This window comes from Selaginella moellendorffii, unplaced genomic scaffold, assembly GCF_000143415.4.
Source record: "Selaginella moellendorffii unplaced genomic scaffold, v1.0 SELMOscaffold_0, whole genome shotgun sequence".
Classification (NCBI taxonomy): domain Eukaryota; kingdom Viridiplantae; phylum Streptophyta; class Lycopodiopsida; order Selaginellales; family Selaginellaceae; genus Selaginella; species Selaginella moellendorffii.
The window spans coordinates 3,669,314-3,683,049 of record NW_003314261.1 but is presented as its reverse complement, the minus strand read 5'-3'; the positions used below and the strand labels follow the sequence as shown (position 1 = coordinate 3,683,049).

Here is a 13,736-nt window from a genome sequence, read left to right as displayed (position 1 = left end):
AGAGCTCTTTACAGTTTTAGGGCATGGGCATATTCTCTGGGCAGATGCGAATCTCGCAGTACTAAACCACTAGTAGCTGCGCAATGGAGGAGTGGCTATGGCGCCAGGCGCGATGGAGAGAGGAGTGATGATCATGAGTGGAAGCGTCGTCCTAGAACGATGATCGATCAGGCTGGCTGTGTATGTAAGAGCAAATCGCACAGCTTTCGTGGATGAATGCCTCGTTCCTCTTCTAGCTGCTTAGAAATTTCTTCCTGCTTTGCCTGCGCTGCCAGTGTTCTAGGGTTTATGGCTATGGCGCTGCTGTGGCGCCGCCGCGGCGCCCCGGATTCGCAGCTGCCGGTGATGAGATGTGCTGGATTGGATGCTGCTGGCTGCTTGGATTTGCGATTTCATGTTAATGACGGTATTGTGATGCAAGCGGGATTTCCAGGGAAGAAGAAGAGAGCGAGAGGAGAGTGGGGATGATATGCCAAGCCAGTGAGTGAGGTGTGTTTGAGAGGAAGAGGGAGAGTCGTAAGGTCATCTCTTCGGCGACGAGAAATCTTCCATGGCCGGTGGCATTAGCATGTCTCTGGGGAATCGCAAGCTTGTGGTAAGCTACTTTTTTTGCCTTGGTTTTTGTGTTCTTCCTCTTTGTCTAGCGACATTATTTGTGAGACTTAACCGTGGTCTTTAAGGTTCTTGGAATCCCTTGGGACGTGGATACCGAGGGCCTGCGATCTTACATGACAAAGTTTGGTGGTCTCGACGATGTTATTGTTATGAAGGTTAGTCCCTTTTTCTCATGGAAACCGAAACACTGAAGTTTTTCTTATCTCATAACAGGATCGCTCGACAGGACGGTCCCGTGGGTTTGGCTATGTCACGTTTACATCTTCGGAAGATGCTGAGGTGAGAGAAATGGAGTTTTTGGTTGTGCTCGCTTAACACTTCCTTGTTGCAGAAAGCGCTCTTGGCTCAGCATTCGTTAAGTGGCCGGATTCTGGAGGTGAAAGTTGCGACACCCAAGGTTTGCTGGGTTTGTATGCGTCATTGTGTGAGTGTATCGTTGTTTTCACAGGAAGAGATGTTAAAGCCGAAGGTTACAAGGGTGTTTGTTGCCAGAATACCACCGAGTGTCAACGACGACACATTTCGAAAGTAAGTCCACACCTTAATACCTCAAAAGCATGACTTTGAACCTGTTGCTCTCTTCTCAGCTATTTCGAAAAGTATGGACGGATAACTGACGCCTACATGCCCAAGGTATGCCTTTGCAGGAGTCCTGCTATAGTTCTCATGGACGAAATTTCTTTCAGGACCAAGGTTCAAAAGCTCATCGAGGTATTGGATTTGTTACGTATGAAGACCCAGGTAGTTTTCCACTGCTCTGCACTTCGATCCAAGCATCTCACTCGCTTCTTCTTCTGTTCAAAGACTCCGTGGAAAAGCTCATGGGTAAAACTCACGAACTTGCGGGATCAACCATAGCCGTGGATCGGGCAACTCCCAAGGTCAGGCATGTACATTTCTTCTCTCGTTTCTTATATGTGTCTTACAGGAAGAAACAATGAAGTTTTGGGGGAAATCCTATCCTAGCATTTATGGTCCTTATGGCATTTACACAAATGCTGCGGCTCGCTTTGGAGCCTTCGGAACGCACTTTGGATCGTCGGCATTTGGAGCTTACGACTACCCTCCGGCCCTTGCAACTGAGATTGCTGGATCGGGTATTGGAGGAGCGTATGGTGCGGGACTGTGGTCGTCACCCGCGCCCCCTCCAGCAAATATGATGGGAGGCCCCGCAGGCCCTGTATCGGCACCGATGAACATCTCATCGTCTCAGAACCGCGGCATTGGGAAGAAGATATTCGTCGGCCGGCTGCCACTGGACGCGACAGCCGAGGACCTCCGGCGGTACTTTGGCAACTTTGGCCGACTTCTCGACGTCTACGTTCCCAAGGTAGCCCCACCTTCTGTTTTTCTCTTTCCCGTTCTGTGTTCCTAACTCTTGGTACTCTTGTGCAGGACGCCAAGAAGCTTTCACACCGTGGCTTCGGGTTTGTCACTTTTGCAGATGAAAGTGTCGCTGACCGTGTCGCTCTGAGATCACATGAGTTACTCGGGGTCCAGGTACTTGCGGTTTCTTTTTTCCAGTCGTCTTGTAGCTCAATTAGCGATCTCGTCTGCGCAGATAGCAGTGGACCGTGCCACTCCGCAAGATGAAGCTGGTGCTGGAAGTGGTACCGCCTCCTACATGGGACCCTCGTCCATTCTACAAGGCGCAGGTGGTCCTATGCGCGGTGCGTCCGCCATTGCTGGAAGTGCTTACGGCCTCGGCGGGTACGACTACAATGGAGCGGTAAGTAATGGAAAAAGAAGAATCTTTTCCTCCTCTCTTTCACTTGGATGCTTGATCCATTGGTTTTGTTCTTCTTGCAGTGGCTTTATGGTGATGCTGGTCACCGTCCTTCCCGAATGGAAACGCGTTACAGACCGTATTAACTTTGTTGTATTAAGTACACCGCTAACTCGGCAACGCTATGCAGCAAGCAGAGGCACAGGCGATGGACTGTATCCTGTTTATGTTACAATTTGTTTGCATACAAGAGAGAAGGAAGAAAGAAGATCCAGAAGAAGGAAAAGAAGTTTAAAGAGTAAGAAGAAGAGAAGCAAGCGAACCAGTGTATGCATACTTGGCTTCTAACTTTTCAATGAATTGTTGTGTATTGTCTGTTATTCTCGTCTCTTTTCGCGTTTCTAGCTCGCTTCCCAGGCGACCACTTATGTGTTACTTAATACTAATGAGAGGTACGTTGGTATCTCTCTTTGATGATTTGTTTTCGATTTCACTCGTGATTAGACTGTTTCAGGACTCGGAACAACATGCTGCCAAACGACAGAGTTCATCATTCAAGAAACTTCCAATGGCTCGGGGTGCGAATGATTTATATATCTCTCGGAACATTTATATGGTAAGAGGGGAGAGAGAGAGAGGAGAGATGATTTGAGTGAGAGAGGTGAGAGATGAGTTTTTGGTTCTTACTTGGGATGTTGGTTTTGTTTGTTCAGTCCGATATCACTCCCCCGAGCCCCCTCTCTCCGAGGCCAGAGTGAGGATCGCATTGGCCAGATTGTTGACGGCACCGACGAGCCCCTCGATCCCTTGCCGGCTGATCTCCGTCTTGGTCTCCTCCAGCATCAGCTTCCTCTCCTCGACGCTCAGCAGGTCCTTGTGCCGCCGATCTTTCTTCTCCTCGCACTGCATAAGAGTGTGAGACAGATCCGAGGCGCTCCTCGCCACCGCCGGCGCCAGGCCCTCCACATCCTGCTGGTGGTGATCTCTTGACGACGACTTCCGCTTCTTCGCCGGGGACTTTGGATCCCCGAGCTGCTCGCTGCTTCCGGAGCTCCTCGACGCTGCCAGCAAAGAATAAAGCAAACAATCACATTTTTATGCCTGGTAAGCTGTAAAAATCTCTTTTTCTTCTGTCATTCTTTCTTGTCTCACTTCATTTAATTGCAGTCAGCCAGGCAGGCAGGCAGCTCCTCTGATCCACAAGGCAAGAAAAGTTTCGTAAAGCAGAGAAAGAGAGACCAGAAGCTCACCTGTTGACTGCGGTGGCAGTGGGAGATAAGACGTGGTGTGCGCTTTATCGGACGCGGCCATCAAACGCGACGAGGACGATGGAAGTCGCTTGTCAACAATGTCGTGGAGCGCATCATAGATTTGGATCATGAGGCTTGAAGGTAAGCCCCGTTCCTTTCTCTCGTGCTTCTCCAGCTGCCAGTAGGATTGCTGCCCCGGCTGGATCTTGGTCTCGTAGTCCCGCACCTTCTTGTAGTCGCGTAGCAAGTTGTCCCATTTGTCGTTGCACTGGTTCTGGCTCCTCTGGCACCCGTTCTTCCAGCAGTAGTTCTCCACCCATTTCCATCTGTACTCGGCGCACTTGCCGCGCTTGTCACCACCTTTGGCCCGCCGCTCGTCGTCCAGCTTCTTGGCCGTGATGAGGATCATCGTCTCGTGAAACGTCCAGTTGCCTTTGCGGTACTCCCGCGGCCGCTCGCTGCCCTCGCCTGCCTCATCGAATGGGATGATTGCAGTGCAGTCGGCAGCCATGGATTGGATTAGGACTCTCCTCTCCTCCTTCTTCTTCTTCGTCTTCTATCTCTTGATCATGGAGAGCTGCTTTCGTGTGTCACTCTTTGCCAGTATTGTAACAAATTTCCCGAGACTAGAAACTCTACTTGCCTGTATGCTTTGCCTTGTAAGAACGAACTCCCAGCTGATTTTCCTCCTCTTCTGAGCCTCTGGATGATCTATATTAGCCTGCTGTGATTCACAAATTGTTGCAGGAGCGATGGTCTGGATGAGAAGCTCCTCTTGGAACTACATCACATTGCTGCCTGCACAGACGATAACTAGAGACAGAAGGAAGAGAGGAGCAGCAAAAGCAGCAGCAGCAGCATGGTCGCGCCGAGGAAAATCCAACTGAACTTTAATGGTAAGAAGATTTAGATTTTGGACATTGGAAGTTTCAGTAACTTAGCGTGGATATGATGCAACAGCAGTAGCAGGAGCAGCAGCAGCACAGGAAGATATCAGTCTCTCTCTCTCTCTCACTCACTCCTCACACACTCGATTATAAGTTCTCTACTGAGAGAGAGAGTGAGAGAAAGAGAGAGAGAGAGGGAGGGAGATAGAAAGAAAGGAGAGCTTCCCTGTTCCGTGGCCGTCGATCGTTGCTCTTCGCTGCGTGGTTTGGAGAAGAAGAGACAAAAGGAAGCCTCTCATAACCCAGGCAAGCTCTCGATTTCCTCCTATCTTACGTTCTGAAAGATCGAGCTCAAGTGTGTGTTGTCATGCCAGGAGGAAGAAGAAGAAGACGCGAAGACGAAGACGAAGAAGAAGAAGAAAGAAGAAGAAAACAGAGCGCAAAAGAAGAGTCCCGCCAGTGGTATCACAGCCAGCCGCTCGTGTGGAATGCGAGCTTCACACTTCCTTTCGTCCATTCAAAACCAATACTATATATATGTATATACGGGGCCCGCTACACGTAGAAGGTATGGAGGCATCGTAGCCAAATCGTATCTCTCTACTGTAGGCAAGCCCAGCGACAGCAACAGCTTGTTCAGTTACTCAGTGTATAAAAGCGGTGGCAGGATGTATGGCGTATTCTCTACCAGTGAACGCCCCCCTCTCAGTGTTTGTACGTATGTATGCGCTATACATACGGGACGGGCGGCCAGGGGGGGCAGCCTAGACGCCTAGTGTTTCTACTGTACAGGGCATTTACGCCCGGGGGGTACGTATGTGTATCGATATAGAAGAAATGTATCTAATTAAGTATGTCCTATATCGTATGGAGTCTCGATATGGGAAGCGAATCTTACTATGCATGGAATATGAGGATATCACATGGGTGGCATCATAACCACCTAACAGATTACGAAGATACCTCCTCTTTTCCATCCCCTACGCTCGTCTCGAGACGCCCTCTCGAGTTCCAATACACTAGGCATACGCATACGCGCCATTATATCACCATGCCATGGCCATTTGCATGACATGACCCCATAGCTTGAGGTGCAGGGATACATACATGGCCGCATCCCGAATTGGTAACAGACACATGACATAGCACTTTGGTCAACGCTTTTGTGCGATGGCGATTGGCCCCGGGAAGGTGTTAGGTAGCCGTACTGGGTTTGCATACATTAGCAACGTTAATCCAAAGAAAAGCTAGCCTCAGGCACGAATATTCTCCGCATGCCATGGTCCATGCATATCATGCCACGCATGCATGGGTGTCATGGAGTCATTCAAACTCGGTACTAGAAGCTCGCAATCAAGGCTCCCGGGCAAGTACCGCGCCACTGCTCCGATTGCGTGGGCGCCCTCTAACAAATTGGTGGTGTCGTTTTGATATGAATGTAGCTTCTTGTAGAGCTACTTAGGGCTGGGCTGGGCTTCAAAGGCGGAAGGAATGAATGGAGCTCTGGGCGAATCTTCCACTTCTTTTATTTCTCCTCTCTTTTGTGCTTCTTCTTTTTTCACCTCGCCCTGGAGAAGATCCCCTCTGCTGGAATCAAACCCGACCTCCCTGGGTTTTGCCCTTGTACAGCTACGCTCGTATTTACCGTAGTGCTGTGTCAGTCAAAGCCCGACTGCGACTGCTACTAGTTTCACTCACGCACCTTTCCCTCTGACACACACTCACTCACACATAACATTCATCGTCACCCTCCCACCGCATCCATCCACCCATCCATCCACCATCTCCAACATCCCATCCATCCCCATCCAAGTCACTATTACTGGGTCACACTGCGCGCCGGTGATGGTTATGGTTTTTAATCGCTTGAAGCTTGGCTTGGTGATTGTATCACAAAGACACGTAAATAAGAATGATCATTCTTAATGGTTTTGTACCTCACAGGAGCGGGAAATGTGACATTGATTGCTCGCTCAGGGACCCTGCTGCTTTGCTGTTAGCTTTTGGCGGGCTTGTGTCTCCTTTTTCTTTTCACCCTTTTTGGTCCAGAATTATACACTTTAAATTATATTAATAATAAAAAGGAAAATAAATTTGGTGCAAAACTCCTTGCTTCAAAAGCTGTATTACTTTATTAATTGTAAGAAATTTCATTCCAAATAATCATCTTAATTATAAGTTTAAATTGTTCCAATTAGCTCAACTTTGCTACAAACACTTTTAGCAAACCATTTAATGGCCAATATTCTCTGCCTATTCTAACAAATCCCATGAATCTAGCTAGCTTAAGCATTAAGAAAACTTACTTACATTAAGAATTAGACCTTTTAGATGACTATTTAAATGTATTAACCAATATTATGTGACTTTCAAAAAATATTTTTTATACTGAAGATAACATAAAATACATAATTATGCTCTTGGATACTCTCTCAACAAGCTTTATACTAAATGAGATCTAAGCACCTTTAATTCCTAAGTATAATATTTTATTTTTATAATTTTTACTTTCCAAAGCTTATAGCAAGATATTTCATTAAATTACTATTTCAAAATGCATATTCAGTATTATATTTTATAATTTCTAATGTAAATGCATCTAATAGACAAACAAAATTTTCAGCAACAGTAGTTAAAACAATAAAAACTATAAATAAAATTAATTTCATTATTCTATACCCTAATAAAGTTAAACATCTTTATCAACATATATTTATTCAGTATTATTTTTTTTTGGCCAACAAAAAAGATTATTTCTTGTACATTTTATTAAAAAATATGTACTATAAAATTAATACAGTTATTTTTATTTGCAGTTATAAAAGTTTTTTTTTGGCTGTTTTCTTAATTATAATTTTTTTAAAAGTAAGAAAGCAGAAACATATTTAGAGGTTCTCACAATCCTTTTCTGAAAAGCATCCAGCCAAAAATTAGGCTTAAGTATAAAGTCCTTTTTAGGACTCCAATAAATATTTCCTTTGTTTAGCACCTCTAAGTACTCTAGAATCTCATATATATATATATATATATATATATATATATATATATATATATATATATATATAAAAGAGGAGTTGGAAATAAATTTGCATCACATCCCTTTTTTGTTGGGTTATATATTAATCCAAAGTGATATTAGTAATTGAGGTGGGATCCTCCCTCTAAATGCAACATATAGAATTTCAAGAGACTTTGATTAATCAAAAAATTAAAAAACAGAATATTTACAAGGAGATTCAAAAGTGGGCCTTATGCTCCAACTTAGTGCTAGAAAACCCAAAAGCATTTTATTATTATTCAAATATTGTAATGGTTACATCTAATTAAAATCTTTATGCACAAAACATTGTCAGAGGTTTGTTGTTGTAGACTTAATTGCCTCTTGTGAGAATTAACATTAACATGTGAATTTTGCTCTTGGTCAACACTATGATTGTATCCACCAAATTCAATAACATGGGATAGAATAAATTGTTAAGAGTGTTAAATCCAGCTCATGTGCATCAACACATGGAGCCATTGCATGTTGTTGATCATGCTAGTGGAGACTATAAGCTGGAATTCACTTATAACTAAAGATTTACAACCAAACAATAGAAAACTTTAGCAATCTTTGGGAAGCTAGAAATTAAATTTACCAAAATTGAAGAGTAAAATCGGTCTAAACAATGTCTAGAATCATTTCATCTAGTATAAGATGAGGATACTAAGAACTCTATTAGTGATATTTGACAGTGTATCAAGGCAATGAGAAAGAACTTTTATCCTTGAAGTGAGTTCTGAGGAGATGTTAACCAACAAAAAAGATAAGCCTAGAAAATAAATAAACTATGAAAGAAAAAAACCATTAATGTTTTGTAGCATTTGTGGCTATGGCTAGATTAAAATTCAATGTTCATCATCAAATTGTAGAAAATGTGTGCAATTATGATGAACAAAGTGCGGGTGATGTTGTTGAGGTTCTAAATATATAATAGAGATAATGGGTAGGTTGAGTAGTCTAATTTTTACTTGTGTTGTCCTTATTCTATATTCATCTTGCATCTAAGCTCAAACTCCACACTGATATAGATACTATACTAGCTAGTAAAGTATCTATATCATTACGTTATGCCACTATTATATTGAAATAGTGCCAAATTCTGTTTAGCTTTGTTTTGCATATTGGTTCTGGTATTGAGATGTTAAATGTTTTAACATTCATGCTTTTCTTCTTGGGTTGAATGCTTAAGAGTCACTCCATACTTTAATCCTTTCACTCTTTAGTTGCATATTTTAGAGTTCAACTCTGTCCCTTTGTTCAATAATTCAAGAATTTGAAACTTAAGTTTCACTCCATTGCCTTTAAACATATAGCCAAAGGTCTAAGTTCCACTCCGTGGTTATTGAGTCCATTCGTACATAGTCTTTATCCTAACTTAAACTTATGTACTACCTTAAAGCTATCTATTATGGTTATTTTGCATTTAGTCCTTACTTAAGCATTTTAAGATAAAATTTAAGGAAATTTTGCTTCAAATATATAACTTCTCATAAATCAAATTTATGTTAAAAACACATCTACTTCACATATAATCTTATCTTAAATTTTAAGAAAACAAACTCTTTCATTCAAACATGGTATTTATCTTAAAAGTGGAATAATTTCAAATTTGAACTTCCCTTCAGTTTTAAATTTGAAATTTGGAAAACTTATAATTCAATGATCAGGGAAACAAAGATGTTGCCCAAAGGTAAAGTAGACCTTAGCCACATCATCCTAAGCTATCAAATGCTAATAGGGTTTGGGTACTCAACCAAAAGGCAATAGCAATTAAAGAGTACCCCTCACTGAAGTCTCCATTGCTCACATTTAGTATTCAAGCGTCTATTTCTCGCTCAACATTTACTTCACCCAAGTTGATGAAAACATTATGTAAAATGTAATATGCTTGGATGAAAGTGGTGAAGTACTTGGGGTGTACCTTTTGCTTCTGATCCAGGCATCAAAATCTCTACTTAAGCAAGTTGAAAGCTTGCTCAACCATAATCCTTACCATGTAATAGTGATCGTTAAAGGTTTTCTCACCCACCCCAAGGTTTACACTTGCAAAAACCAAAAGCATAAAATCTTTAAACCAAAACTTGAAAGTTTACCAAGATGGGGAATATCAAGTATGACTAAAGCTGGTATCCTTTATCTCCAATGAGGTCTAGCCTCACCCGCTCATTGAAAGCCAGGGTAACTAGCTATTGCAGTAGTTGCCCGTTTGCAATCTTCACCCTTAACCTTGAATTCCTCCAACATGTCATAAACACTTTTTATATAAAAAAGCAATTAAAAATGAAAACTAGAAGCCAAGCTTACCTAGCCAACCAATGTAGATGCTAAAAAGCCTCTTCCTTGCATTGTAAATAGCTTGTATTATGATGCTGTACCTCTACTTCCTATCGAAGTAATCCACACCATCACTAGTCAAGGGTTGCACAATCTCAAAATATGTGCAATCAATATCACCTACAACATTCAGGAGCTTTGTGTGTATAATCCTCTAGAATTGTTTAATGACCTCCTAAACTTGAACTGCATTTTCTAGGAACATGATCTTGTAGCCAAGTATCTGAATTATAGCAGTAGTTGTATCTATATCTCATGAGCTATAGATTCCCCAATAGCAAACTTGGAAAAAAGCCCATTGTAGTCAAGGTTCTTGAAGAGCTTGCAAAGTGTTAACCCTAGCCAAACATCTATATCTCCTCCACTATGTGTTCTTCTTCATAATCCCCACATGCAGAACCTAGGAAATGGATATGATCCAAACCTAGGAGATAGAGATCCTCCAGCCCTACATGGAGGAGATTGAACCATATGGAGTGGAGAATAAAACTTGGCATATCATAAGTTGGGCTCTTCTTTTAGTGATTGAGGTATTAAGAGGTTTTTAGATGATAGATGTTGCACTTTGCATGAATTGAAAGATGATAATGAGTCTTGAGTGGAATTAGGTGTAGCTTTCAACTATAGACTAGGCATACTAGGCATTTGGTGGGTGAAGCTTAGGTGCTCAACTTGGTGGGATGAGTTCATGTTGTAGTATTATGATTCAACTTAGTGGAAGAAGAAAATGTAGATGAGGAAGCCAACTTTCAAGTTCCTTTGCCCTTTCAACAACAATGGCTGCAACAGTAGTTTTAAAGTCAGCATTGCTATCTGTAATATATAGAGGGTTTGTTGCAGCCCAAATTCCCATGTAACTATCCATAGCCTTGTAAATATCTTGCATCTACTCCTTGGAAGGGTGAAGAAATTGACACTCTTGTTTTGGTAATTATTTATATTCTTGTATTCATCAGAAATGTTTAGCCAACACCATTGGTAAGCCATTCCATCTCTATCCTTGAAACCATAGTCTACCAACTTGGCCTCAATGATGTTCCACCTCTTTGCAATTGTAACCCTTTTCTCACAGCTTGTCAACTCTAACTACTTTATGAAGTTTTGGCTCTTGAGGTCTATAAAGAACATAGTCTCCTAATGTGACCAATTCTTTCCCCAACTACACTTAACTTGTCCTTGCTCATTCTCCTTGTTTACCTAGATTAGGTCATCCTTCTTGATTGTTTCCTAAATTGATTGGAATGCAAATCTAGAGAAAAAGAATAAAGAAAGCTTATTGGGGTCTTGGGCTCCACTACTACAGCCACTAATGCTGCAGATGTTGTGGCATTGGCTTGAAGGGGCATCATGCGGCGCCCACAAGCTCCACCAGTTGATCTTATGGCACCACCAGATCTTGCACCACACCCACTCCCTACCATGCTGGCCCAAAGAATATGCCAATTGAATTTTAGCTACAAAAGTTAAAGATTGGGGTGGGTGTGGATCCTTAACTTTTCAATGTGATATCCTAAATTTAAGTTAACCACCTTAAAAAAGTATTAAGTGCAAATCAGGATTTTTCTAGTGAAAATAACTTAAACTTAAGTTAAGACACTTGTCCTAACTTTAGGACTAAATACAAAGTAAAAATGTCCTAAAAATCATACTTAACTTTAGGATTGTGCGAATCAGCTCATTCTATGATAAATCACTATAGAGTAGAATTTTTTTATTTTTATTTTTTTCTTGCAAAAGTGATGGAGACTTATAAGAGAATCCTCTTAACATGATGAAATATTTCCCATGCCTGAGTATCTATGTTCCTCCCAAAGTAGGATTTTGTCTTAATTTTGAAAAATAATATCTTTTGAAAATGAAGGATTACATTCATTCCTTAAGTAATGGTAGTTTTTTAAGGGAGCCTTGTCTACTGAAATTTGGCTATGTTTAATCTACTTAAGACTGGTAACTAATATAATTATTTTAGATGTTGTAAGAGATATCTTTCTTAAGTATTATCTTTTCAACATCTCTAATAGGTTTTTTAATTTGATATAATATGTCAGATATACATAGAATATACTTGGATATTTAGAATATTCTACAATCTAATAGTTGCTATTTATTTAAATTAATCTTGTTTTTATAATTTATAAACTTTTCTAAGCACTTTCTAGTATATTCTATTTTATTCTAAAATCTAATGGTTGATATGTAATAAGATTAATCTTGTGTTTATAAATTATTAACATGTATATCATTATAAACTTTCAATTGATTAATTTAATTAATAAATAATAAGCACTAATATTTATGTAAAGAAAACATTGCTAACACGCAGCAATTTATTTAGATTATACTCTTTATTAAATGATTTTTGATGTAGATTGTGTATTATACATATATTAGATAATATTTTTATATTTAGACATAATTTTTTATATTATATGAAGTTAATGAAGCAAACTATTAGTAAATGCAATTCTTAAAAAAATTGAGTCAAGCCAAATTTTGGAGCTCAAACATTGAAGCAAGTTCATCAATGCTGAGACTCTGCTCTTCAGAGCTTTTCTCCCCAAACACAAATTCTACCAGCTTCTTTTTCTTCTCCTGGATCTCCAACACATGTTCTTGGACAGTCTGTTTGACCACAAACCTGGTCACGTGGACTGGCCGGGTTTGACCAATGCGGTGCGTCCGGTCAATTGCCTGGTCTTCAGTCGTGGGGTTCCACCACATATCCATTAAAAGCACATGAGACGCGGCCACCAGGTTGAGCCCAGCCCTGAGAGATATCAACATCACCACCACATCTGGATCCTCACTAAATCTTTTGATTGCCGCAACTCGTTTTCCCGCACTCATGCTCCCGTCGATCCTGGAGAACTGGATCCCGGCTCCTTCCAGCTCCGGCTCGATCAGGTTGAGCATTGATGTCCACTGCGAGAAGATGAGGGATTTCTCTCCCCGAGGGGTCATGTCGAGCACTCTTAATGCGGCTTTCAGCTTTGCAGACTGGCCAATCTCTTGCACGCTGCGATCAAAATCCTCTTGCTTCTCCCGGGCCTCCAGCTGGAGCTTCCTGACGGCCTCTCTCATCTCCTTCAGGCCACTTCCATCCTCCGTGATCAGATCATCTTCTTCGTCGACTCGAAAGAGATGTTCACTGTCGAGCAGAGCCGGATGGTCACACATTTGCCTCAGCCGCAACAGCATGCTCAAAATGATAAACCTGTTCATGTGTAACGTCCCTTTGCTCCTGTACTCACTGATCCTATCCTGGTACTCCTTTCGAAGGTTTTCATAGAGTTCCCTCTCCTGCTGCGAGAGCTCCACCTCCACCCGGTTGACCAGCCTGGGCGGCAGCCGGAGCACTGGCTCACCATTAATGATCGATTTCTTGCTCCGCCGCAGCACAATGCTCTCAAGCGCCACCTTGAGTTCTGCCGAGTAGCCTGTCTTCTCATACTCCTCATACTGCTGGTCAAAAGCTCTCCAATCGCTACACTAGGGCTTGACTCGAAGAAAGCAAAAGAAGGCATATAGATCCTTGATGTTGTTTTGGAATGGCGTTCCCGAAAGACCCCATCTGTAGGTTGCAGAGAGACGCATGCAAGACATTGAGACATCAGTGTAGGCATTCCGGATGGATTGTGCCTCGTCCAACACCACCCTATGCCACTTCACATTGGCTAGTGGACCGGAGCGCTCCCTCCAAGCTACACGACCGGTGTCAAAGACTTCGACGTTCAAGCACCGCTCCTTGGCCACAACTCCGTACGTGGTGATCACCACGTCGTACGATGCCAGCTTCTCTAGCGTCACCTTGCGTTTGCCTTGGTCGTGGTAGACTAGTGTGGAGAGTGGTGCACTGGCCGCCACCTTGGTTCTGATCTCGT

General features: G+C 42.1%; 3 protein-coding genes and 1 long non-coding RNA gene across 7 annotated transcripts; 2 read left to right on the top strand and 2 right to left on the bottom strand.

The window, feature by feature from the left end:
- The first annotated feature begins 47 nt into the window (after positions 1–47).
- On the top strand, positions 48–2,721 carry LOC9656191 (RNA-binding protein Musashi homolog 2). Of its 4 annotated transcripts, XM_024675457.1 has the most exons (13): positions 49–184; positions 434–595; positions 681–770; positions 829–894; positions 947–1,012; positions 1,064–1,143; positions 1,203–1,248; positions 1,302–1,356; positions 1,420–1,496; positions 1,544–1,945; positions 2,011–2,115; positions 2,177–2,344; positions 2,425–2,721. In XM_024675457.1, exons 2-13 carry the CDS (start codon positions 551–553, stop codon positions 2,485–2,487), a joined length of 1,263 nt encoding a protein of 420 aa, XP_024531225.1. In that variant the 5' UTR covers positions 49–184; positions 434–550; the 3' UTR covers positions 2,488–2,721. The 4 variants fall into 4 exon arrangements, with proteins under 4 accessions (XP_024531220.1, XP_024531209.1, XP_024531213.1 ...); XM_024675452.1 differs by having other exon boundaries at positions 48–180; positions 947–1,143; XM_024675441.1 differs by having other exon boundaries at positions 48–184; positions 947–1,143.
- Positions 2,722–2,854: 133 nt separating this feature from the next.
- On the bottom strand, positions 2,855–4,318 carry LOC9656190 (trihelix transcription factor ASR3). The gene is made up of 2 exons (XM_002960333.2): positions 3,592–4,318; positions 2,855–3,402 (listed from the first exon to the last, which is right to left on the bottom strand). Exons 1-2 carry the CDS (start codon positions 4,100–4,102, stop codon positions 3,062–3,064), a joined length of 852 nt encoding a protein of 283 aa, XP_002960379.1. The 5' UTR covers positions 4,103–4,318; the 3' UTR covers positions 2,855–3,061.
- An 80-nt stretch (positions 4,319–4,398) lies between these two features.
- On the top strand, positions 4,399–5,147 carry LOC112346450. The gene is made up of 2 exons (XR_002992439.1): positions 4,399–4,487; positions 4,552–5,147. It is a non-coding gene; the product is annotated as an uncharacterized LOC112346450 (long non-coding RNA).
- A 7,189-nt stretch (positions 5,148–12,336) lies between these two features.
- LOC9656189 (helicase-like transcription factor CHR27) lies at positions 12,337–13,313 on the bottom strand. Its single transcript, XM_002960332.2, has 2 exons — positions 13,307–13,313; positions 12,337–13,211 (listed from the first exon to the last, which is right to left on the bottom strand). Exons 1-2 carry the CDS (start codon positions 13,311–13,313, stop codon positions 12,337–12,339), a joined length of 882 nt encoding a protein of 293 aa, XP_002960378.2.
- Positions 13,314–13,736: the final 423 nt, after the last annotated feature.